At 47.6% G+C, this 26,578-nt stretch overlaps 1 protein-coding gene across 6 annotated transcripts in view; it reads left to right on the plus strand.

Moving 5' to 3' along the window:
* The window catches only part of PAQR5 (progestin and adipoQ receptor family member 5), a 74,757-nt gene that overhangs the window by 36,133 nt on the left and 12,046 nt on the right, over positions 1–26,578 (plus strand). For 5 of the 6 annotated variants that reach the window (XM_046009160.1, XM_046009161.1, XM_046009158.1 and 2 more), the window contains 3 exons: positions 16,844–16,971; positions 19,707–19,912; positions 24,354–24,480. In XM_046009160.1, the coding sequence (XP_045865116.1) occupies positions 16,844–16,971; positions 19,707–19,912; positions 24,354–24,480 (461 nt within the window). The remainder of the gene's footprint in view (positions 1–16,843; positions 16,972–19,706; positions 19,913–24,353; positions 24,481–26,578) is intronic. The other variant, XM_046009163.1, reaches the window with a different exon arrangement.

The following is a 26,578-nucleotide window of genomic DNA, read 5'->3' on the forward strand; positions in this document are numbered from 1 at the left end:
TGAGTTGATATGTAATGTTACCTTTGGATACTGCCCTTGCCTGGATTTGGATTAGGATTTTGCCAGCCACAATGAGTTGGAGAGCATTGCCTATTTATTCTATGGAATATATTCCTGAGTGGGTGGTAGAATGTACCTGCATGATTGTCCCACAGGGCCACCCCATTGCACCCCCCCACCAGGGGAACACCGTTACCTGCTAATCTACATGAAATGCAGCCTATGGCGTGGGGGACGGAACAACTCATCTTGCAGCTGAATTGTCTTTGTGAAAAGAATTTTTTTACAGCAGCTTTGTTGAGATATAATTCACATAACATAAAATCCATCTTTTAGAAGTACACAGCCTGGGGGGTTTTAGTATGGTGACCTACACAAAGTCTGTTCCACAAACTCTCACCATGGTCAATTTTAGAACAGTTTCATTACCCTAGAAAGAAACTCTGTACCCATTAGCGGTTGTTTCCTACTTGCCATGGCAACCACTGATTTGCTTTCTGTCTCTATGGATTTGCCTCTTCTCAGTGTTTCATATAAACTGGATCATGTAGTAAGTGGCCTTTTGTGAATGCCTTCTTTCACCGAGTGTCAATGTTTTCAAGTTCATCCATGCTGTACCATGTATTAGTATTTCATTTGTTTTTATGGCTGCCTAATATTCCATTGTATGGATGCATTGCTGTTTATTCATTCATTAGTTGGTGGACCCTTGAGTTTCCATTTTTTGACTATTACAAATAATGGTGCTGTGAACATTTGAGTATCCGTTTTTGTATGAATGTGCTTTCAGTTCTCCTAAGTACATGCCTGGGAGTGGAGTGTTAGATTATGTGGTAATTCTATGCTTAACTATTTTTTTTATTCTCATAAAATACATTTAACATAAAATTTACCATCTTACCTGATGGTATTAAATATATTCACATTGTTATGTAATGAGCACCACCATAAATCTCCATAATTCTTTATCTTGTAAAACTGAAACTCTGTACCCATTAAACAATAACTATTTCCCCCTCCCCCCAGCTTCTGAAAACTATCATTCTACTTTCTGTCTTTATAATTTTGACTATTCTAGTACCTTCCATAAATGGAATCATGGCGTGTTTGTCATTTTGTGACTGGCTTATTAATTTCACTTAGCATAATTTCCTCAAGATTCATCCATGTTGTACATGTCAGAATTTCCTTCATTTTTGAGGCTGGATGGTATTTTTATATGTATCTACCAGATTTTGCTATTCATTCCCTTGTCAATAGATACTGGATTACTTCTATGTTCTGGCTCTTGTGGATAATGCTGCTGTGAACATAGGTGTACAGATACTCCTTTGAGATCTTGCTTTCAGTTCTTTTGGGTATATACCCTGAAGTGCAATTGCTGGATCATTTGGTAATTCTCTTTGTAATTTTTTGAGGAACCACCATACTGTTTTCCACAGTGACGGCACCATTTAACGTTCCCACCAGCATTTCCCTAAGGTTCCAGTTTCTCAACATCTTTGTCAATGCTTTCTGGTTTTGTTTATTTGGGGTTTTTTTGGACAGTAGCCATCCTACTGTGTAGGATGTACTTTTGATTTGCATTTCCCTAATGATTGGTGAGGTTGAGCATCTTTTCATGTGTTTATTGACTGTTTGTATATCTTCTTTGGAAAAATATCTGTTCAAGTCTTTTCCTCATTTTTAAATTGAGTCATTTGTCTTTTTGTTGTTGAATCATAGGTATTCTTTATATATTCTAGACATAAATCCCTTATCGGATACATGATTTACAAATATTTTTTCCCGTCTGTGCACCATCTTTTCACTTTACTGTTAGTATCCTTGGAAGCACAAAAGTTTTAAATTTTGCTATTATCTATTTTTTAAAATTATTTTCTTGCTTGTGATTTTGGTGTCATATCTAAGAATCCTTTGGCTATTTGAAGTTATGAAGATTTAGTTCTATATTTTCTTTTAAGAGTTTTATCTCTTATACTCAGATCTGTGACCCAGACTATTCCTTTTTCAATAAATTGTCTTGGCCCCTTTATTGAAAATCAGTTGAGTATCTGAGGGTTTACTTCTGGACTGAAACTTCTATCTTGTTGTTTTATCTGTTCTTATGCCAGTACCAAACTGTCTTCATTAGTGTAGCTTTGTAAGAAGACCTGAGAAATGTGAATCTTTCAACTTTGTTTTTCCTTTTCCAGATTGTTTTGGCTGGTCAGGTTCTCTTGTATTTCCATATGAATTTAAGGATCAGCATGTCAATTTCTGCAAGACAAATGAACACAAAGGCAGCTGGGATTTATTTTAGGGATTGCATTGAGTCTGGAGTCAATTTGGAGAGCATTACCATCTTAACAATATTAAGTCTTTCAATCCATGAACATGGGATTTTTTTGCATTTATTTAGGTCTTTAATTTCTTTCACTGATATTTTGTAGTTTTCAGGGCCCAGGTCTCACACCATTAAGAGAGGTTGTGATATTGATTCCTAAGCATCGCATTATTTTTGATACTGCTGTACATGGAATTTTTCTCTTAAATTCATTTTCAGATTGTTCATTGCTAGTATATAAAAATAAAAGTTAGTTTTGTATATTGATCCTACATTCTGCAACCTTGCTGAACTCATTTATTCTAATAGTTTTTTAGTGGATCCCTTAGGATTTCCTATATGTAAGATTATATCACTGGCAAATATAGTTTTGCATCTTGCTTTCCTATCTAGATACCTTTTCTTTCTTTTCCTTGTCCAGTTGACCTAGCTGGACCTTGCAGTATGATATGGCATAGAAGTGGCAAGAGCAGACATCCTTATCTTGTTCCCTATCTTAGGGGGAAAGCATTCCATTTTCCACCACTAGGTATGTTAGCTGTGAGTTTCTCATAGGTGGCCTTTACTGGGTTGAAGAAGTTAAACATTTTTTTTCTTTTAAGATTTTATTTATTTATTTACTGAGAGGGAGTGGGGAGGGGGGAAGAAGAGAAGAAGGGGAGGGAGAGGGAAAAGGAAAGAGAGAAAATCCCAGGCAGATCCATCACTGAGTGCCGAGCCCATCACAGGACTCAAGGAGAGGCTCGAATTAGGGCTCTACCAGGACGGGGTGTGTTCTGCACACGGGGGTTGACCTGACACACTGAGATCATGTTCTGAGCCGAAACCAAGAGTCTGAGGCTTAATGGACAGACTGAGCCACCCACGTGCCCCTGGGTTGAAGAAATTTTATTCCTGTTTTGTTGAGTGTCTTCTTATCATGAAATGCTTTTTCCGTGTCTGTTGACATAATCATGTGGTTTTGTTTTTTTCCTTCTCTTAATTAATCTTGCCAGTTTGTCTTTTTTTAAAAAAATATTTGAAAAGAGGTAGATTTGTGGCTCAGTGGAGCCTCTCTATTATGTATTTTATATCTCTAATTTCTGTTATTTTTTATTTTCTTTCTGCTTTGGGTTCCTTTTGCTGTTTCTGCTCTAACTTTGTAGTTAATCACTCTGCCTTCTAATGTAAGCAACTGAGTACATATGTTTCCCTCAAGTATTACTTTAACTGCAGACCACATGTGCTTTTTTAGTTCATTTCTAATTTCCATTTTGATTTCTTAAGTAACTTACAGTTGCTTATAAGTGTGCTTGCTTTTTTTTTTTAATTTCCCAAAGTCTGGAGTGTTTGTTATTGATTTAAATTAATTGATTGCAGCCTGGGAGAGTCCTCTGTATCATTCCCATCCTTGAAATCTGTTCAGCCTAGCTTTACGGTTTAGTGCATAAATCAATTTTCACAAATCTTCTAAAAGTGTCTGGAAATAATGTATAATCTTCAGTTGTTGGGGACACTATTGCATATATGTTCTGTAAGATCCAAAATTTTTCCATTATTACTGATTTTATTCTGCTTGATCTATTCAGCTTTGAGATATGTTAAATCTTCCACCATGACGGCAGATTTGTGAATTTCTCCTTAAACATAAGTCAATTTTTGCTTTATATACTTTGAGCCTGTGTTTTTTAGGTGCATCCAAATTTATGTAATATCTTCCTGGTGCAGTAAATTTCTTAATATTTTGTAGTGATTCTCTTGCTATAGTAATGCTTTCTGTCTTAGAATCTGTCATATAGCAACTCCAGCTTTACTGTTTTTGTTATTTGTCTGGTTTATTTCTTTCCTTCCTTTGACTTTTAACCCCTCCCTGACCTTATATTTTAACTGTATCTCGTGTAAATGGCACACAGTTGGGTTTTATCTAGTCTGACAGTATTTGTCATTTAATTGAACAGTTTAGTCTGTTTATATTTTTAGAGATTATTGATATATTTACATTTATTTTGATCATTTTATATAGTTTCTTTTTCGTTATTTTCTCTGTTTAGTTTTCCTTTCTTTTCTTGCTTTCTTTGGATTGAGTTTTACATTTTTATTTCTTTTTGCATTTTAACATTCGATTTTCTCTTCCACTTTATAGTTAATATCTAGAAATATGCTCTAGGGACACCTGGGTGGCTCAGTCTGGTTAAGTGTGTGCCTTCTGCTCAGATCATGATCCCAGGGTCCTGGGAGCAAGCCCAAAGGCATCGGGCTGCTTTCTCAGCAGGGAGTTTGCTTGTCCCTCTCTCCCTCTGCCTCGCCCACCCCCTGCTTGTGCTCTCTCTCTCTTTCCCTCTCAAATAAATAAATAAAATTTTAAAAAAGAAGAAATATGCCCAATATTTGTAAGTTAGTGGCTACTGCAGCATTTTAACATGAAAAATTGTACAAGGCAAGAAGGGCCAGGCCTCAGCTGATCACACAGAATGTTCTAGAATGGGGTTTGTCCTTCAGACTAGTCCCAAATGAGAAAGGGAGGCCAGGACTTCATGTCCACCATCAGTGGATGTGTGTGCTGCCTCTGGGCAGGTAGTATAGCGTGGGCAATGTAGTGGCCTTTGGCCAAAAGAGTTCCCATGGAGGGTTGGGTGGCTCAATTCTGAAGGAGGGAAGGGTTCCCTGCTGAGTGCATCCTGATATCTACTACAGGAAGACACCCTGCTTTGAACTGACCTGGCCTAGATGTCACAGTAAGTAGAAGTATGTCACATGGCCCCAACCTAATTGCAGAAAAGGCTGAGAAACATAGGAAAGCAAATGGAATATTTGGTGAGCACCAATTGTCCCTGCCACACCTAACTTCTTGGATCTGAGGTCTGGGAACTTCAAAAAACTCCTAGAAACTTATTTCATCTTCAAATGTCACAACAAAACCGTTGTACTTTTCTCTTTCTGGAGAAATATTCTCTAATTTGATTTTTCTTTTATTTTAAGATTTTATTTATTTATGAGAGAGAGAGAGTGAGCATGCACCTGAGTGGGGGGAGGAGCAGAAGAAGAGGGAGAAGCAGGCTCCCTGCTGAGTGAGGAACCGGATGTGAGACTCCATCCCAGGACCCCAGGATCATGGCCTGAACTGAAGGCAGATGCTTAATTGACTGAGCCACCCAGGTGCCCTTTGTTTTTCATTAATCTCTCTTTCTCTTAATCTCTCTGCACGGCTTTCTTTTTTTTTTTTTTTTAAAGATTTTATTTATTTATTTGACAGAGAGAGATACAAGTAGGCAGAGAGGCAGGCAGAGAGAGTGAGAGGGAAGCAGGCTCCCTGCCGAGCAGAGAGCCCGATGCGGGACTCGATCCCAGGACCCTGAGATCATGACCTGAGCCGAAGGCAGCGGCTTAAACCACTGAGCCACCCAGGCGCCCTGCACGGCTTTCTTTGAATCTGTTTTCAGTTCACTAATTTTCTCTTTAGCGAGATCTAGTCTGCTATTTATCACTTCAATGACTTTTTATTTCAATGTGGTTTTTTTTTAAAGATTTTATTTATTTGACAGATAGAGATCACAAGTAGGCAGAGAGGCAGGCAGAGAGAGGAGGAAGGAGGCCCCCTGCTGAGCAGAGAGCCCGATGTGGGGCTCGATCCCAGGTCCCTGGGATCATGACCCGAGCCACCCAGGTGCCCCAGTTTTCAATGTTTCTTAACTTCCAATTTATATGAGGTTCTTTTAAGTCTGTTTTCATTCGTATTTTTAAGCTATTTACTTAAACATATCAAACATACTGATTTTATATTTCAGCATCTATTCCTCAAGGTTCTTTGCTGTTTCTGAGGTCTGGCGTTGTTTGCAGGCGTGCGCATGCATGTGTTAAAGCAGAAACCCTCCAGAAAGTGTTTGCATTTGCTTTTGTTTCTTACCTGAGGGAGCCACAAAACTTTGACCTCTACTTATTTTTAACCACTTTAATTTTGCTACTGGAGAGTTCTTGGACCATAGAGGCAATATGGATTTGAATCAGAAACCCATATGAAATCTAGCTGATGCTAGAGAGCTGAGCAGAGAGCCCGATGCGGGGCTTGATCCCAGGACCCTGGGACCATGACCTGAGCCAAAAGCAGAGGCTTTAACCCACTGAGCCACCCAGGTGCCCCGCCTTTAAAAACTTTTTTTTCTGAAAAACAACCAGAGGGTTATGAAGGGGTGGCAGGGGGGTGGGGGGGTTGGGAGGTTGAGGAACCAGGTGGTGGGTAATAGGGAGGGCACGTACTGCATGGAGCACTGGGTGTGATGCCAAAACAATGAACACTGTTATGCTGTAAATAAACAAATAAAAATAAATATAAAAAAAAATTTTTTTTTAAAGATCTTATTTATTTGACAGACACAGTGAGAGAGGGAACACAAGCAGGAGGAGTGAGAGAGGGAGAACAGGCTTACTGCAGAGCGGGATGCCCAACACGGGGCTCGATCCCAGGACCCTGGGATCATGACCTGAGCCGAAGGCAGACACTTAACAACTGAGCCACCCAGGCACCCCAAGAATATTTTTTGATAATTCCAGTTGCTCTACCTTAGCAGAACTGAGCAGAAACTCAACAGAAGTTTCTCCCAAATGAAATTAAAAAAAAAAACAAACCAAGACTCAGTGACTCAAGAATAGTGATCTAATTTGGAATCACTGTTAATAGAATACAAATAACATGATAATGTTTATTACAGCACTTTAACCCATAATTTTGCTGAAATCTAGCTGATGCTTCTGAATTCTGGGGCGGGATTGTTTCAGAGGGACAATTTTCCTTATTGTCTCCTTCTGCCTGGTGGAATTTATTTCACATTCTCTCATCTCTAGAGTCCTAGTCTTTTTTTTTTTTTTTTTAAGATTTTATTTATTTATTTGATAGACATTGCAAGTAAGCAGAGAGGCATGCGGTGGGCGGGAGGGAGGAGTAGGCTCCGCACTGAGCAGAGAGTCCGATGTGGGGCTCAATTGCAGGACCCTGAAATTATGACCTGAGTCAAAGGCAGAGGCCTAACCCACTGAGCCACCCAGGTACCCCTAGAGTCCTAGTCTTAATGGCAAGGTCAGCCTTTGATGGGGCTTGGGATTCATCTCTTATATGCAAAGCCTGGCAGCAGAAAATTTGTTCCTGAAGGCATCTTCCCACAGGGGGCTCCTGGTTGCTCTTTGTTAGGGGCTTTGTGACTTCTTCACTCTTGTTGCCATCTCACTGATACATTTATCCAGCGAATGATGCAGAGTTCATCCAACATTTTAATTGTTTTAGTCAGAAGGATCTTTCATGACATCTAATGGTCCATTATTCTTCCCAAGCCAGAAGGCCCCCCAGCCATTCTTCCAGGTTTATTCTCCATAACTCTGAGTCCAGCGATATCTCCCTTCTGAGAATTCTGCTAACACTTAACATTTCCATCAATTACAGCAATCCCTCGTTTCACTTGGTGGATGCAGTGAAGCATGATGGGCTTTTGCAGCCAACAGACTGGCGGCTGCATCTCAGTTCCACTATTAAATATGGCCTTGGAAACTTCTCCCATTGAGCTTCAGTTTCCTTATCTGTAAAATGGGATTGACAGTCTTGACCCGTGCAGTCCTCTCACGATGACCCAATGAAACAATCTGCTCCTAACATGCACTGGGTCTGAATTTAGAGAACCATGACAACCACAGAATGTGTAGAAGTTACATATGGAGCTAGCAAACAGTTATAGAATGATTCTGTTCTCCCTTGACAAATATCCCTTCATAATCACAGAAGAGTATATGAAAATCTCTAATTATTGTATAGCAAAGTCAGCAAAATATCAAAGACAACTAAATTTAATGATTGTTGCACAATCATTAATGGATATTATGATGGATTAGTGATGTTTGGATGAGTAATAAAATAAAAACATACATAATTTATAAATTACTGCATGCTTATTCTATTAACTTTATTTTTTGCCTTTATTTCAGCAAAATTATGGGTTGTAGTGCTGTAATAAACATTATCATGTTATTTGTATTCTATTAACAGTGATTCCAAATTAGATCACTATTCTTGAGTCACTGAGTCTTGGTTTGTTTTTTTTTTTTAATTTCATTTGGGAGAAACTTCTGTTGAGTTTCTGCTCAGTTCTGCTAAGGTAGAGCAACTGGAATTATCAAAAAATATTCTTGGGGTGCCTGGGTGGCTCAGTTGTTAAGTGTCTGCCTTCGGCTCAGGTCATGATCCCAGGGTCCTGGGATCGAGCCCCGTGTTGGGCATCCCGCTCTGCAGTAAGCCTGTTCTCCCTCTCTCACTCCTCCTGCTTGTGTTCCCTCTCTCACTGTGTCTGTCAAATAAATAAGATCTTTAAAAAAAAATTTTTAAAGGCGGGGCACCTGGGTGGCTCAGTGGGTTAAAGCCTCTACTTTTGGCTCAGGTCATGGTCCCAGGGTCCTGGGATCAAGCCCCGCATTAGGCTCTCTGCTCCGCAGGGAGCCTGCTTTCTCCTCTCTCTCAGCCTGCCTCTTTGCCTACTTGTGATCTCTATCTATCAAATAAATAAATAAAATCTTAAAAAAAAATCTTTAAAGCCATATTTAGAATCAGAAATGAACTATAAATTTTATCAAGTTCAAACACAATAGAGTTGTATGTGATAATTACAATTCAGAAGAAAAGTATTACATATTTTAATTTCATATACATTACCATCTTCTCTATGGCTCTTTTTACTCTCTTTTAAAACAATATCTAAAGCTATAAAGTACTTAAATTTGATTTTTCTTTTTCCGAGAAAAAAGATACCATAAAAAAAACTGAACAGGGGCACCTGGGTGGCTCAGTGGATTAAAGCCTCTGCCTTCGGCTCAGGTCAGGATCCCAGGGTCCTGGGACTGAGCCCCGCATTGGGCTCTCTGTTCCATGGGGGGCCTGCTTCCTCCTCTCTCTCTATGCCTATCTCTCCGCCTACTTGTGATCTCTGTCTGTCAAGTAAATAAATAAAATCTTAAAAAAAAAAAAAAACTGAACAGAGCAATATTTTGCTTAGTCAAAATTATACTATAATCTATAATGCTCATTTTAATCAACAGATTAAAAATAAACTGGAAGTTAATGTCAGGATTATTTGTATGTGAGTCTTCTCTTTCATTCTTCAGAGATGCTTTTATTCCTTTTTTAAAGTTTTATTTATTTATTAAAAGATTTTGTTTATTTATTTGAGAGAGAGAGAGTAAGAGAGAGCATGAGAGGGGAGAAGGTCAGAAGGAGAAGCAGACTCCTTATGGAACTGGGAGCCCAGTGCGGGACTTGATCCCGGGACTCTGGGATCATGACCTGAGCCGAAGGCAGTGGCCCAAACAACTGAGCCACCCAGGCACCCAAGTTTTGTTTTATTTAAATGTTATTTTTGTTACATATTTCACATGTGGCTCTTTGGGCTTAGAAAAATCCTATACATATCTAAGATAATAAATGTGTACTTTGAATCTCTTTAAAAAGTGGAATAGCCTGGGACGCCTGGGTGACTCAGTTGGTTAAGCAGCTGCCTTTGGCTCAGGTCTTGATCCCAGCGTCCTGGGATCGAGTCCCCCATCGTGCTCCTTGCTCAGCAGGGAGCCTGCTTCTCCCTCTGCCTCTGCCTGCCACTCTGTCTGCCTGTGCTCACTCTCTCTGACAAATAAATAAATAAAATTTAGAAAAAGAAAAAAAAAAGTGGAATAGCCAAACCTCAATATTTTTGAAAGTTTTTGCTAACATCATCCCATAACGAATACCTGTCCAGTGCTCAGACTCAAAATTAATGTCATTTCCTCCCCAGGATGGGGTTTGCTCTGTATCTGAGGACTATCTCTTTCACTGATTTCTTTCCATTGTCTTGCATCTTTTCTAGATGAAATCCAAGAATGTAATGGCATTTATTTGGCATTCCCATGGTGTGAATCAGAGATCTAGGGTCAAGTCTGATACACGTTTCAACAAGATGTCCCATATTGGGGGCACCTGGGTGGCTCAGTTAGTTAAGCCACTGCCTTTGGCTCAGGATGGAGCCCTGTGTCAGGGAGGCTCAGCAGGGAGTCTCCTTCTCCCTCTGCCAGCCTCTTCCCCTGCTCCTGCTCTCTCTCTCTCTCTCATTTTCTCTCTCTAATAAATAAATAAAATCTTCCCCAAAAGTCCCATATTGAGAAGATTCGGAGAATGTCATACATCATCTTTGAATTGTTCCAAAGGAAGTCATCAGTCCTCCTAGTAAGAAACTGAGACCACGTATTGCCATTTATTTCCAGCTCTCAGATTGCTTTTGGATTTGGGATCAAATTCTGACCTTACATTAGTTTCCTCTTGTTGCCAGGACAAATTACCACAGACTTGGTGGCTTCAAAAAGAAGGTAAATTTATTATCTTACAGTTGCGGAGGTTAGAAGTCGGACATGGGTCTCACCGGGCTGAAAGCAAGGTGTTGGTGGAGGCTCGAGGGGGAGAATCTATTTTCTTGCCTGTTCCAGCTTCTTGAGACCACCTGCGTCGTCGGCTCCCGGCCCCTGCCTGACTTCAGAGCCCACAGCGTGGCATCTCAGCCCCTCTTCTTCTGCCCCCTCCTTCTGCTTTTAAGGACCCTGGGATTACACCAGGCTCCCCTGGATAATCCTGACCATCTCCCTATTTTAAGGTTAGCTGATTAGCATCTGTGACCTTCATTCCCCTTTGCCACGTTAACTTTACGTAGTCATGGTTTCTGGGATGAGGGCGTGGACAGCTTTGGGGGGCCATGACTTTCTGGTCACGTTACACTGTTACCACAGCCTAGCCCATGGCAGATTTTAAAATCAGTCCCTACACTGAAAATTGTCTTCCTAGTTCTTAAAAACTGCATTTTTACACCAAATGGAAATCCGAGGGAAAATGTTCAATTTCCTTGCTGCTTCTGTAGGTCTGTGCTGTGTATAGTGCTAGTCATTCAGTGGGACTTTTCACCCTGGTATACCCTACCTGAATTAAGTAATATTAATTTTTAAGACATTTTATGTGTCTTTTTGTCACTATCATCTATTAAATTACTAATATCCTTTGGATCCTCCGCTCTTGATAGTGAGATGTAATTTGGCTAATTACTTTTTATCCATCTTTTGTGTTCAGCGAAGAAGGTTAGCCTCATTTTCTGTAAATATTGGGGCACATGTACAAAAAAAAATCCTTCTTAACTGAACATCGGACGCTTCTTTTTTAAAAACATGACACTGATGTTCTCAACGACATTGACCTGTCGTCGCTTGATCCTGACAATGGCTGGCTATTACTTCGGTCTATTTGTAGTTCTAGTAAATTGCATGTGAGTTGTGTACAAGTGGTTTTATGGTATTTTAATTGAGATCCGAAGTGCTCCCTCTTGCCAGGGCTAAGCGTGGCTCGTCCTGCATGAGATAATAGCTTTGTGTCCAGCCCGGTATCAAGGACACCACAGGCCTCCTTCAACAGCAGGTTATAATCGGTGTATCAGCTCTCAGCCTGCCCTTTGCCTTGTCTGTTACCTCCGTGCCTTCTGCTTGCAAACACCTCGCCAGACTCCTCCCTTGTCTCTTTCTCCTGCTCTGGCTTTTCGTGCCCATGTCTTTAGGTGTGTCTCATCCCTTACCTAAAGGGAACCTTCTCTTTTGCAATGAATTGGGTTCTGGGTGGGGAGGTGACCACTGGATGCTGGGGGACAGGATGGACCCGTCTTGCATGCCCTAGGAGGTTGTGCGGAAGGCAGAGGCTCCCCTCTCCCCACCGAGCCGCAGCAAGATCCCCAGGCCATCTGCCGACACCTATGGAAGAACGTTTTCGAGACACCGACTTAGAGACAGTGTCACCCCACCTCCCTGCTTGTCTCAGCCAGCTCAGGCTGCCATCACAGAGGGCCACAGACTGACTGGACAAACAGAACTTCACCTCTCACAGCTCCAGAAGCTAGAAGTCCAAGATCAAGGTGCCGGCAAAGGTTGGTTCTCTGGAGGCCTCTCTCCTTGGCTTGCAGAATCGCCTCCCTGCTGCCCAGTCACACAGTCTGTGCTTACCCCGCCCCTGGTGTCACCCCTACTTCTGAGAGAAGCACCTGACAGTTGAAAATCACACCACAGGCCAAGAGATGAGAGCTCCCTGTCCTCCAGAGCCCTTCTGAGAAGACGCATGTAATGTAAGAGGCTGAGAAATGAAGTCTTAGGTGTGAATGCCACTTTCAGATTTGCTCTCCCCACTTCTAGGAGCTTGGAAAATGTCTTGACCTCCCTGGGCCTCAGTTTCTTTTCTGTGGAATGGGTACAGTGAAAGACTGTCTCTCACAAGGTCCTGAGGACTCCTTGAGATTTGGGCGCGAAGTGCAGATTGCCTCACTGAGAGCATCTGATCCCCCACTCTGCCTCACCCCTCTGCCTGCTGTCAGAATCCGCTCCTGTTTCCCGCGAGCCAGAACACTAGATGATCTTCCCCAGGTGATTTGCAGTTTAATAGCTAGAAAAACCGAGGGTTTGAAATGGTCTCAGTGGAATTTCAGGCGTCAGCTGGCGGGTACACAGAGTCTTTCCCGGAAGCCAAGCCTTGGCAGGCACTAAAAGGAAAACGCGCTGCTCTGGCCTTCCACTCCAGGTACCCGGGGGTTCTCCCTTCTAAATAATAGGCTGCACACAATTTGATTTCATTTCACATTAAACTGCCTAGCCTGGAACCAGGGATGCGAGGTGGATTCCTACACATCAATTCCACTGTGCAAATTAGCCAGCACCTGCTAACCTGGGGGTGCTTAGGAATGAGACCCAGCTACAGAGTACTAAAGGCAATGATTGTAATTTGCCTTTTGGGGTGGGTACTGGGTGTGAATACGAAATTCTTTTCAAACGTTTCATTTGTTGTTGAGATTTATGTAGCATGTCTTCTTTTAAGATCTACTCTACACAAAGCTCTTCGTCAAGGCCAGAGCAGGAAGTGGAGAGAACGCCGCTCCTTTCCCCTGTTCAGAGGGGCTCGGAGCAAGAGTGTATCTAGCATTTTGGCCTAATAAACTGAGGTTCAAGTTGAGGAGGGAAGGGGCAGTACAGAACATTGCTCTTCTGGGACTGAAGGACTCCCTTCCTTTCTTTTGTCCATTCTTTATCTACTTGTCTTTTTTTTGGAGGGATTGCTTTAAATCCTGCCTCTACGGCTGGTTAGTGAGCTTCCCATACGCACCTGGGTTCAGGATAGCAGGTCAGAGGAGAGTCTTTTAATATAGGCCCAGTCCTGGCATTGGTGGTCAAGTAGCATCCCCAGGCCTGGGGCAACATTCTTCTTTTTTTTTCTTTTTAAAGATTTTATTTATATATATATTTATTTATTTATTTGACAGAGAGCGAGAGAGAGATCACAATTAGGCATAGAGGCAGGCAGAGAGAGAGGAAGGGAAGCAGGCTCCCCGCTGAGCAGAGAGCCTGATGCGGGGCTTGATCCCAGGACCCTGAGATCATGACCTGAGCCGAAGGCAGAGGCCCAACCCACTGAGCTACCCAGGCGCCCATGGAGCAACATTCTTAAGTATGGTCAAGTTGTCCAGCTTATGAATTTCCCATCCCTTCTGTTCCCCTCTAGCTCTTGACTGTGTCGGCGCCTTCTCTTGCTTCCCCAAATACAGGATCCAAAGAGTAGTCACACCCTGCATCACCACGGGCAAAATGTAGGTGATCTCCCCCTCTTGTTCCCATCCATCCACTTCCCATCTATGGGCCCCATGTCCCCGCTGTCCTACAGCCCCCCTTCCCTATGTGCTACTACCCCCGCTGTGCCCAGCTCTCTGCAGGCCCCTGGTCATGAGCTGTCCTCCTACACAGGATCTGCTAAACTCATTCATGTGAAGGAGTGAATCATCAGTAACAGTGGTTCCATTCTGGAGTCTTTGCATCTTAGTAAGAGGCCAGTGCCCTAATAAAAAATTTTTTTCTTTATAAAGGGAAGACCGAAATGTGAGATGGGATAATAGACCCCCAATTTCTGCCGCAGGGCCTTTGCATGCCCACCAAGCATGCACTACCCTTCTCCCATGGAGAAGGCTGAAGGCTCCACAGGCTGAAGGCCATGAGCCTGTCTGCCTCCCTGTCAGCGCGGCCCTAGTGGGGTAGGGAGCTGTAAGCCAGGATTCCTGCTGCCCAGGCAGAAGGCTGTCCACTGTAAACCAGGGCTGTCAGCAGGATTGAGTGGTGAATCAAAAACTGGAACAAATTGCCTTAATCAGTTAAGACCCAAACCTAATTCAAATAGTATTTTTTCACTGGACCATGAACCAACTTCATGAGTCCCCCTCCCCCAGTTGACCAGTTGAACCCAGAACTGAGCTAAGGGAACATATTCACGGTTTTTTAAAAAGATTTTTTTATTTTATTTTATTATTAGAGAGAGACCATATGCGTGTATGCACACAAGCAGGGGGAGCAGCAGGCAGAGGGAGAAGCAGGCTCCCCACTGAGCAAGGAGCGGGAAGCAGGCCTTGATCCTGTTACCCTGGGATCATGACTTGAGCCAAAAGCGCCAAAAGCAGATGCTTAACCAACTGAGCCACCCATGTGTCCCCCCCTTTTTTTTTAAGATTTTAAAAAATTTTACTAATTTGTCAGAGAAAGAGAGCTCATATTCAGTTTTATAGGTGAGGACACTGAGGCCATGAGCGTCATGGCCGGCTCAAGGTCACATGGCACCTCAGTGGCCCAGATTTGACTCTTAACCCTTGTAACCCTTCACTCTCCACTTGACTCAGAATCTCAAGACATAGTACATGTTATTTACTGTGTTCTTTTTTTTTTAAAATAAAGATTTTATTTATTTATTTAACACAGAGATCACAAGTAGGCAGAGAGGCAGACAGAGAGGGGTGGGGGGGGAGCAGGCTCCCTGCTGAGCAGAGAGCCTGATGTGGGGCTCGATCCCAGGACCCTGAGATCATGACCTGAACCGAAGACAGAGGCTTAACCCACTGAGCCAGCCGGGGCGCCCCTGTGTTTCCTTTTTTTTTTTTAAAGATTTATTTATTTGACAGAGGAGGGGGAGGGGCAGAGGGAGGGACAGAGAGAGAATCTCAAGCAGGCTCCACCACAGCCCCCAGCACAGAGCACAACATGGAGCTTGATCTCAGGACCCTGAGATCATGACCTGAGCCAAAAACATGAATCAGTTGCTTAACCCACTGTGCCACCCAGGCGCCCCCCCATTATGTACTTTTGAACGGAGATTCTCTCTTAAGCTACGAAGTTGTAACCCAGAAGAGAGAAGGGTGGCGAGATTGCCACTCTCCATCTCCCCTTTCTCCCTCAGCCCCAGAAAACCACAGGGAAAATTGTAAAATGTACTTGTGACTCGATTTAGATTATGACTACTAGTATTACCATTGTCATTATTTGCCTCGATGAATCTACTTATTTTTAGTTTACCTTTCAAAGCTTATGACAATGTCCATCTACATCGGTGGTTCTTAACTGAGGTCCATTGGGCCCCAGGGGATGTTGGCACTCTCTGGAGACGTTTTGGGTCATTACAGCCTGGGAGGGTGTGTGCCCCTTGTGTCAGTCGGGAGAGACCATGGGTACCCTCACCCATTGCCTAGGACAACACCCCTCCCCAACGCACACAGTCATCTGCCCAGAAATGTCCATAGCATCAAGATTGAGAAACCCTAGCTCAAATCAACACACAAGGGAAAGAAAGTCTACTGCACATCCTCAACACATAGACTCTCCCCCTTGTTCTTCCCGCCCCGCATCCTTAAACTTCTATAATCCTTATAATCGCCACAGCAATACAATTTACATTCTGCTTGTTTTCACTTAATAGCCCATGCTGGGCTTCAGGGCTCTTGCCTCCTTTTCGCAATTACATTTTCAAAGGATCTGCTGGAGTCCCCTGGGTGGGTTGACGCCCATAAGTCGGCTGACCAGTCCACCTGTCTTCTTGGGGGTGGTGACCCGGAGGTGTGCTGGGTGGGCTGCGTGGGGAGGGGCTGGCTTGGGCAGGTCGTGGTCGACCTGCATCCCGGGCTCATGCCCTCACTGTCTTCATCATCAAAAGGCCTTTATGAAGCGCTTTGGTGAATATATCCTGGCACCGGGGGAGATCTTCTGCAGAGATCTTGCCACCAGCTCCTGACATCTGGGGCATGTTGGCTCGGACAGACAGCGTATATGTCTTCCAGCCGTGAAGGCATCCAGAGTCTGGCCTGTAGGCCCCAGGCAGAGGATACAAAACCAGATCCTTAGGCAATATTCATGACAAGAGTGAGTGGGTCTGTCTGGGAACGCAGAGACTGACCAGATTCCCAAAGGGAGCCGGGGTCTTAAAGTCCATCCTCCAGCCGCTACAGGCCTCAGGAAGGACATGGGATTTCAGAACCTATGGAAGGGAGGAGGGAAGCAGCTTGACAGCTCAAGGACTTGGGGTCACGTGTTCCAGGCTCAAGAGTTCAAGTGCACAGCCTGGGGGAAAACGAGATACCGCCAGAGCTGTCCCTCCCGAGACCCTCTCGCCACCCTCCGACCTCACCTCGGTGCTCCTTTCTCTTCCCCCAACAGGTGTTCCATGAGCAGGGTATCCTCTTCGGCTACCGACACCCACAGAGCTCCGCTACTGCCTGTGTCCTCAGTCTTTTCCAAATGACCAATGAGACCCTCAACATCTGGACGCACTTGCTACCCTTCTGGTACTTTCCAGCCCCCTTGACTGGCCATGTCATTCAGGAGCCTGGGGACTGGGGCTTCTTCAAAACCCAGGGGGGTTGGGAAGGCTGAGAGTCCGTGCTGGGATTTTGGGGACTCCCCCCTGGGGCATGAGCCTGGAGCTGGGAGATGTTGGGGCCCAGCGGCTGGGGTGAGCTTTAGCATATAGATTGCTGGCAGCTCCCCAGTCTTTCCCTGCACTGGGATCTGGTTTGATCTTTTCCTCTTCAGTCTGGAGGTTTTTGGAGTCTTCCAGAAGCCCTGGTTAAAATGTCACGAGCTCGAGTAAGTCACTTAACCTCTCTGAGCTCCACGTTTTCCAACTGTAAAGTGGGAGTGATCGTCAGAGCCCAGCCCAGCATTGCTGTTAGGATTACAGAGGGGCTGTGGGGGCAGGGGTTGGGGAGGACTAGGCAAAAGCATGGGGCAGGGAGCTGCAGGGACCCCGTGATTGTTCTGGGGCCACAGCAGCCAGGAGGCACTTGGTTGGCAACACTTTAATAGAGCAACCACAAGCTCAGGGGTCCACTAAGACCCCTGCTGGCTGACACACAGGGGCCCAGGGAATGGGGCGGCTTGCTTCCATCACACGGCAAGTCCTGGCACAGGCCAGACTCTGGACTCCCCTTGGATCTTTGTCCAGAAGCCAAGAGAATAGGAGGAACCCCAGGGTGTGCCGCACACAGAGACAGGCTCCAGAAGGCCGTGCTTGCTCAGAAGTCAGAAGGCAGATCCAGGGCCAAAATGCAGGGCAAGCCACCCCTTTCCTGGGATCACACCTGTGTCAGCCAGTAGGGGTCTGGGCCTGGGGTGGACTAGGACAATCTGGAGGGAAGCCTTAGGGCCCGCCGACATCCCAGGGTGGCCTCCAGATCCTCTCAAGGAGGCTGTTTGTCATTTTACTCTATTTGTGTGTGTGTGTGTGTCCTTTTAAATTTAAGCAAACCTGGGGCGCCTGGGTGGCTCAGTGGATTAAGCCGCTGCCTTCGGCTCAGGTCATGATCTCGGGGTCCTGGGATCGAGCCCCGCATCGGGCTCTCTGCTCCGCAGGGAGCCTGCTTCCTCCTCTCTCTCTGCCTGCCTCTCTGCCTACTTGTGATCTCTCTCTCTCTGTCAAATAAATAAATAAAATCTTTAAAAAAAAAAATAAATAAATAAATAAATAAATAAATAAATAAATTTAAGCAAACCTAAGTTAACATAAGTAAAAAGTCTAAATGGTCATAAAGGGCCACTTGCAGATGGGGACAGAGTCATTGTCTTCCCTGGACCTCTGTTCTCCTCCTTGGAGTTGCTGGTCCTCCCAGAGCCCCTCTGGAGGTGTGTGGGGTGTGCACACCCTACCCTGAGTCCTTGCCTCCTGCTGCCCTTCCCCGGCTTTCTTCCCTCCCACCTCCATCTGGCCCCCAGGCCTCTCAGGCTGTGTAGCATTCCGTTGTGTGGATGAACCACAGTGATGTATGGGGTTCCACAGTTTGGCCTGCTGCTGGGAGTGCTGGCCCTTCCCTGCTTGTCTCTGGGCCTTTGGCGCCTGTGCACAGATCCCTGAGGGGCTGGGGTGATTTCGTAGCTGTCCCAAAGCTGGGTTGCTCTGGCCGAGGCTCCCTGCTGCATACAGCCCCCCAACACTGCCAGGCTCTGGGAGCAATACAGGGTGGGGACGGTTTGGAAGAGCCCCAAAGAAAGTAGGGCCAGGGAGTCATCTTGAGATGATAGGAAAGGTTTGGGGACCAGCACGTAGCTTCAGTTCTGTTTTTGCTGGGACAGAGGAGAAAGATCGCAAATGTAGCCAGAAGATGGAGTGATGCTCCTTGGGTTCCTGTGGGAAAAGCTTTGGAGGCTCCTTTCCTAGGAGAGCCCATGGGTAGAGGTGCTGGCTTTCTAGCAGTGGTGGGTCTGGGGAAGTGGGCAGCTCTGCAGGCAGGCCCCCTTGCCTGGGTCAGAGGGGATGCAAATAGGTGGCAGGGCTGTCCTGTGTCTGTGTGGGGATGGACCCAGAGACCTAGACTTGGAAGGTCCCCTGAGTGGGACCAGGCGACTCAGAAAGGCAGTGGCATTGTTCATGCAGGAATAGCCTGGAGGGGAGAGAGGAAACCGTCCTGTTGTCTTCCAGACTCTCAAGGACCCCCCTGGGAGGTTGCTTCCGTTTGAGGAACCTTCCTCTAAGGGGACAAAGACAAACGACAGGTCTGGTGACAAGGCCCCATGTGGATCTTCTGAGGAGTGATTGAGTGCCACAGGGTTCTTTCATGTAAGGTTCAAAGAGGTGGGGAGGGGTTATGAATATTGCCTTACATATTTGATGGGCAGGTTTTCTGGGGTCCTGTTGAGGGGAACTAGGGCTGATCAAATGGAGACAGATCCCAGGGAAAGAGGTGTCAGCTCAGTGAAGAACTTTCTGACACTCAGAGCTGCCTTGAGAGGTGGTGAGCTCCCCATCCCTGGAAGCATGCAAGCTGAGCCTGGCGGATCACTTAGGCAGGATGCTGTAAGAGACATGTAAGAGTCATTGCAAGGTGGGGAAAGGATTGTACTAGATAAACCTAAAGGCTTTCCTCTTGCCCCTTCTGCCCATTCGCCCTCCCTCACTTGTAGTATTTCACCAAAGTGAGAACGCATGGGTTCAGTTATCCCAGAGGAATGGGGGCAGCAGATAGTCTGTGAGGAGTACAAAGGAGCCCCCAGCCATGGGGGTCGAGCGGGCCATGCTGTGTTCCAGGTTCTTCGTGTGGAGGTTTGTGACCACCTTGTATATAACAGACATCCAGAATGACAGCTACTCCTGGCCTCTGTTCGTGTACATGGGCACCAGCTGCGTGTACCCCCTTGTGTCCAGCTGTGCGCACACCTTCAGCTCCATGTCCAAGAACGCCCGGCACATCTGTTACTTCCTGGACTACGGGGCCGTCAACCTCTTCAGCCTGGGTATGTGGGGCTGTGCTCTGTCGTCCTCTCCTGGCAACTGGGCTCCCTGCCCCAGCTGCTGGGAGCGGAGTCCACCAGAAGGCCTTGACGGGCTTGCAGAAGAGTGACGGGAACGCCTGTGCCTCCTCCAGGTTCCTGACGAGTGTTTCGTAGGAAACTTGTCCAGAGCTGTGCTGGCAAATGTTAACCGATTCAGTGGGGACAAAAGCCCCAATCTTGGGGTAGGCTGACTTGTGCGGTGTAAATACTCCCCCCGTGGCCAACTTCCGGCCACCAGTAGGACATCCCTGCACATCATCATGGAGTAATTCCTCTCCACAGAAAGAGGAGATGCATTAATGGAAAGTTACTACTTTTGTCACCGTGGTTCTTTAATTATAAGTTTATGTAGTTGGCGGGGTTTAACAGTCACTTCGTGGGATCTCCAAAACCTTAGCTGTTTGCCATCACACGCCAGGGGGAACAGCTCGCACGTCAGGGCGGGTCTCTCGCCTGCCTGGCAGAGAAGAGGGGGTCACAAACCCCGCTTGTCGAGGGGCTTCCATGAGTTAGCCATGTGCTCAAAGTGCCACGGCAACCGAGGGGTGAACCCAAAGGAGGCGAGGTTGGGTGTTGACCCCTGAGCCTCCTCATGTTTTTCTGCCAACTATGAGGCCCCTTCCTTCTGGCTTCACTTCTCTCCCTAGCTGGCAGGCATCCACCTGTCCCCAAGTATCCCTGCTCTGACCTCTTATCCCTCCTGCTTCTGCTCCTGTTCCAGGTATGAAAGCAAAGGCCTTGTCTTCCCTCGTCCAAGAGGGTGTCCGTGAGGATCACGTCTCCCTCCTGTTTCCTCTCCTCCCTCCCTTCACAACTCACACACACACATGCACACATAAACACTGCATACACATACACGCATGCACACACAGATATGCACACACGCGCAGGCACAGACACAAACACACACACAGGCTTACCATGTCACCTCCCATCCCTCCGTGCTCCCCGAACCACCTCCCTCTCTCTGGTTGCGGTCACATCACTCCCACTTCTCCTCCTGCCTAGTAGGCGCGTTCTCCTTCTCTTCTGCTGGCTCCCCGCTCTGCTCCCCTGGCAGCGGACAAGCACAGAATCTGGCCTCGGGCCTCTGCTCTCATTCGGGCCGGCATCAGGGTGACTACACACCATCCCCCAACACCTCTGGACTAGGCTCTCCCAAATTGTCCTAGTCTACCGCTAACCCAGAGACTGTCCACATCCCTCCCCACCACCCCTACCACGCACATCCACTCCCCCTCCCTCAGTGCCTCACCTGGCTCCTGGTTCCACCCCTACCTGGTCTCCCAAGTCAGAATCTGAAAATGGCCCTCAGGTTCCCCTCCCTCCCACTCCCCTGCCATCTTGTCCATTAGTTAGTGCACCCTGACCACGGCCTTCTCTCCATCTCCTGCTTCTCCCCCACTCCTGCCCACTCACCCCCACCAGGCTTCTCTAACACCTTCTGACTACGGCTCCCCTCCCACTCAAGACCTTTCAGGATTCCCAGTTATCCCTGATGAAGTTCAAACTCCTTAGTCCAGAGGCTTCCAGAGCCCTTGACCACCTGCCCAGACTCGTGCTAAGAGCAGGCATTTGGGAGTCCCCACTAGACCGCACCCGAGACACATCACGGGATTGGTGGGGGTGGGGGAGGGGTGGTGGGCAGCATCCTGCAATGCCTGTTTGTGCCCCAACTGCCTCCAGCCCATCAGTCTTGGGCGAGTTTCTTAGCCTCGCTAAGCCCCGGCCCTCATCCACAAACTCAGCATTGTATCCTCTTCAGGCACAAAGATGAGCTGAGTGTTGCAGGTGAGGTGCGCAGCACGGTGCCTGGCTCTTAGCCTCCAAGAGGAGCCATTACCACCACTGTGTCCTTGACCTTGACATCAGTCCCCAGGATGGCGGCTCTCATGATAGCCGCATTATAGGCGAGAATGAGGCACCATGAAGGAAAGTGACCAGGTCACGTGGCGTGTAAATGGCAGAGCCCGGGTTCGAACCAAAGCCCTGGGGGTCAGCAGCCACCCTGAACCGTTTCCCTTCCTGTCACTGGCTTTCTGGATTTGTTACTTCCTCAGGCCCTTCCATAGGCCCTCACCCGGGAACTTCCCCTTTCCGTCCTTCAAGACTGGGCCCCCACCCGTGGCTTCCTCCGAGCCCCCAGACCGGGACCTCTGGCTTCCACCTCAGACTCCTTGCCCCTTTGTCCACAGCCACCTCTCCTTCCTGTTCTTGATTCTATCCTGTGGAAACCCGCAGTTCCCTAGGGGTGGCATTTGCTCCCACTTCCCTGCTTTCCAGTTGTTTCTCCTTCTAGGCCCTCCTATGCATTTTCACTAGGTTTGGCTGTCTTAATTCCTCCCTCAGAAACTTTCCATGACTCCCTATGGCCTCAAGAGGATGTTTACTTTCCTTAGTCTGGAATCGGACTAAGGATAAGAGGTCAGAGCAGCTGCCTCTCTTCCTGCTCCCAGAATGCCCTCTAAAGGGATCTGAGCATGAGTACAGTGTGTGTTGGTGGGTGTGTGGGGCGGGTCCCCATGCCACTCCCAGTATTTCTCTGACAGCAGCTGGGTGTCCTACAATTCTGCTCATTTCTGACACCATCCTCCTGGGGACTGCATCCATTCCCACAGGTGAAGAGCTCGGTCCCCCGAGACCATCCCCCGCCTATGCCAGACACAAGCCCAGGTTGTTATAGACTGACTATACATCTGAGGCTCCATGACTCTGGCTCCCAGAGCTCAGAGAAACATTTTACTCAATTACCAGCTGATTATAAGGGATGGAAGTCAGAACAGCCAGCTAGAAGAGATGTGCAGGGCAGGGTGTGGGGAAGGGCTCAGAGCTTCCAAAGTGTCCTCTGAGCAAGCCCCCTCCCTGAATCATCACGTGGTCACCAACCCGGAAGCTCTCTGAACCTCCTGGGTTTTTATGGAGACTTCATTCTTCAGGATTGATGAAGTCATTGGCCATTGGTCTTCCCCTCCCAGAGGTCTTCCACACCCAGAGGTCGGGGTATGGGGCTGGAAGTTCCAACCCTCTGGTAACAGGGTTCGTTCTCCTGACAGCCAGGTCCCAAGCTTCGGATACTTTCCAAATCACCTCATTAACATAACTAAAGACCCCTTCCTTTCTCTCCTGGCTTAGGAAGTTCCAGGGGTTTTAGTCGCTCTTTGCCTGGAACAGTGGAAAAGACCAAATGTCTGTTTCTTACTAGTAGTCATTTGGCTTCCCACTGCCATTTGGGGCAGGGTCTGAGGCTTCCCTGCTCCTATGGAGCTCCCTGTGGAGCTTGGCGTGCCCCTCAGCCCCCATCAGCATACCCAGAGCGAATGTATCCTGGGCCTGAGGAGATCCTCCTGCTGCAGATCAGTCTGGGGAAGAGTCTGTCCCCCAAGAGGCACTTCCCAGTGGAAATCCCACAGGCAGCCTGCTGATTCCACGCTCTTTCTGCCTGTGTCACCTGGGGAGCACCACTTGGCCAGCACCCGACTCCATCTATCAAATGGGGTCAGAGGGAGAGCTTGAACTTGGTGCAGCCGAGGCCTGGGTCAGCCCTGAGCTAGGATTCCAGTGTTCTCTGGGTCTTTGGAATAACAGGTGACCCTAGGGTGGACCCGCGAGGCCCTGGGTGGACAGGCCTGTGGCTGTCTCTCCCAGAGGAGACTGGATGAGGGTAGCTGGGGAGGCCTTCTGGGCCAGGTCCCTGGACACACGTGGAGCCTTTGAAAAGGACAGTGATCTCTGTTCTTTCAAGGGAAAGCAGCAGCAAATGGGTCTCCCGAGGGCCCTTCGGGAACCCTCCTGTCCCAGATTCCCAAACCTAAAGCAATGAAACACCAAGGCTAGCCTCTCACACTCACCTCTCAGCTGGCCTGTCCCCCGGACCACTGATACCATATGTCTCCTTGCCTTGGCAAGGCCCCTCTCGCCCTGCAACGTCTATCTTTCCACGAAGGGAGCCCTGTGTCATAGGCACACTCAGAAAAGCTGGGTACCCTGAGGGGTCATCATGGACCAGAGCTTGGGGATCAGAGGGGGACTGTCCCTGAACTGCCTCAGGTGGAAGCTTGGCTTTGCTGCTTTCTAGCTGTGTGCCCCCCACGTGGGTTGCTAACCCTCTCTGTGCTGTCCCGCTGTCCTCTATAAATGAGGACAAGGGCGGGGTTTATGGTAGGGGGTGTTTGTCAGGATCATGTGAGTTACACAAGTGTAAAGCTCTCGGACAATGCTGGGCTCATTCTGAGGGAGGGTTGGGGTAGGCAGAGAAGAGAAAGAAGGTATTGGGGGGTGGGGAGGGCAAGGCACAAGGTAAGTGTGGCAGCCAGGCTCATCTAGTGGCTGGGGTTGGGCTTCCCAAGGGTCCAGGCCACGCTGCGGCCTGGCTTCCGGCCCAACAGTGGTTTTTCCTCCCCAGGCTCAGCCATTGCGTACTCGGCCTATTCCCTCCCAGACGTGATGGTGTGCACCACCTTCCATGATTACTATGTGCCCTTGGCTGTGATGAACACCATCCTCAGCACCGGCCTCTCCTGCTACTCCAGGTACCCGGCTGCTGGGCCTCAGACGGGCGGTGGGGGACGCTCCAGGGAAGGGATGCTCGGAAGCCTGGGGCTCAGCTCCAGCCCCACTTCTCAGGCACCCATCGGGGGCGTCCGAGGGGACTCCACACTTGGCTTAACGTTCTGCTGTCACTGTCTTGAAATGCGTAATTACTTTTGAACAAGGGGTCCGTACTTTCCTTCTGCGCTGGGCCCTATGAATGATGTAGCTGGGACTGTTGCAGGACGAATCACTTATTTAGCCTTCTTGGACCTCAGTTTTCTCATCTGTAAAATGGGGCCCACACACCTACCTACCTTGTGAGACAGATGTAAGGGTTGCAGGGAACGTGTCCCACATGCCTGGCCCAGAGGCGGCGCCCCATCGGTGGGCAGCCTGCCAGCGGCAACTGAGCAGGCCCATGTCTAGATACACACTCTCCCGGCCAATGACATTCAGGTGTCTGCTGCGTCCCTGGGGAAGCCCTGTGGCTGTGAGGCCCACGCACATGGCTGGCTCTAATTCCCTCTGATTTCTCCCTCCCACTCAAGAAAGCTCATTGGAGTGTGAGTACCAGAGACGTTGTTTGGGGGCTAATGACTCTAGTTTATTAAGCTCTTTGTAAAAGTCAACTGCCCACATTTCCACTTCGCTGAATGATTTAGGAAACCTCTTCAAGTGGTAGTGTTGGGGGGACAGTCCTGTCTGGATGGCGCCGGGGTGCTGGGTGCTGCCTGGGCTGGGGGTTCTCGGGGGTGGCTTAGGAAAGGGCCCATGGAAGGCTGACAGGTTGCACCCAATCCCCTAACCCCAATCTCGGTTCCGGGGAGCCGGCTGGACAGTTGAACCACTGTCCCCCCACCCCAGGAGGAAAGTGGGGGGAAGGGAAGCGTCTGTACCTTGTCTGCAATCACTGTGGCTCTCCCTTTCCTCGGGTGACACTTGGGTGTCATAGGACCAAAGGCAAGCAGGTTTCACAAACTGGACAAGCTGGTTTTCTGTAAAAAAATGGAAGGATAGAGATTCTTAAAGAGCATCAAGAACACTTGCTCCAACTTGTCTCCACTTGCCTGTCTTGAGACCGGTTGGGAGCGTGGAGTTGCTTTGCGTGAGAGGGCGTCTCATTTCTAGACCTAGTGTCAACACGAGGGTTTGTTCATCCCACAAAAACAAGCCTGGGGGAGGGAGTGAGAGCTGAACTCTCTTCTCCTTCCCTGGCAATGCAGAGCCCCCCTACAGCTGTAAGGACGGGGATCTGTCCCTCAGGGTGGAAACCCAGTCAGACCTCACCGGGATATTCTTGCCTCCTCCCTACGTCCTCAAGGATGCCTATCAACTAGAAGCTCTTTCTGGAGCACAGCCTCTGTGCCAGACTGGAGCTTGGAGGGCTGCAGGGGTGATGGGGAGGAGGGAGTTGGGCCCTACCTCGGGTGAGACAAGGCGTAACACACATAGAAAAGCAACCCGGATGCCAGCAACAGCCCAGGAGAGATGAAGCGTGGCCTGGAGGCGCGGGGCCCAGATGTGTGGACACACCTAGCTCTGGTCCCTGGATGAGTCACGATCCTGTCTCGTTAGCTCCTGTTGGCTGTGTAGCTGAGCTCTTCGGAATTTAGGATTGGAGAGAGGTGAGCACTGTGGGCTGAGGGGGCTTGGAAGGCTCCATGAGTGTTGAAGGAACAGTCCCAGAGTTCATGATCCAGGACTGTTTTCCTAGGAATCCCCAGTGCGAGTTAGCTTAGCTGCCTTCCCCCCCCCCCCCCTAAAGCTTCCTGAATCATCTATAAGCCACCAGGGTGGACAGTTTTCTTCTAGCCAGAAGTCCATACTAGTTGTTAATAAAAAATGGGTCTTCTGGATGTGGCATGCCTGTTACCTTTGGACAAATTTATTTGGCAGGGCGGGCTGGCCAGGAATCTCATGATGCCTGTGTTTGGAGGGTTCTCCCTTGTCAGTGAAATGAATTATTTCTGTTAACTTTGGGACACATCTGTTGCTATTCCATGTATCCAACCATTCATTCATCCACCTTCTCGTTCACCATCCCCCTACCTAACCACCATCTATCCATCCATCTACCCAACCAGCCATAAACCTATC

Source organism: Meles meles, chromosome 6 (genome assembly GCF_922984935.1).
Source record: "Meles meles chromosome 6, mMelMel3.1 paternal haplotype, whole genome shotgun sequence".
NCBI lineage: Eukaryota > Metazoa > Chordata > Mammalia > Carnivora > Mustelidae > Meles > Meles meles.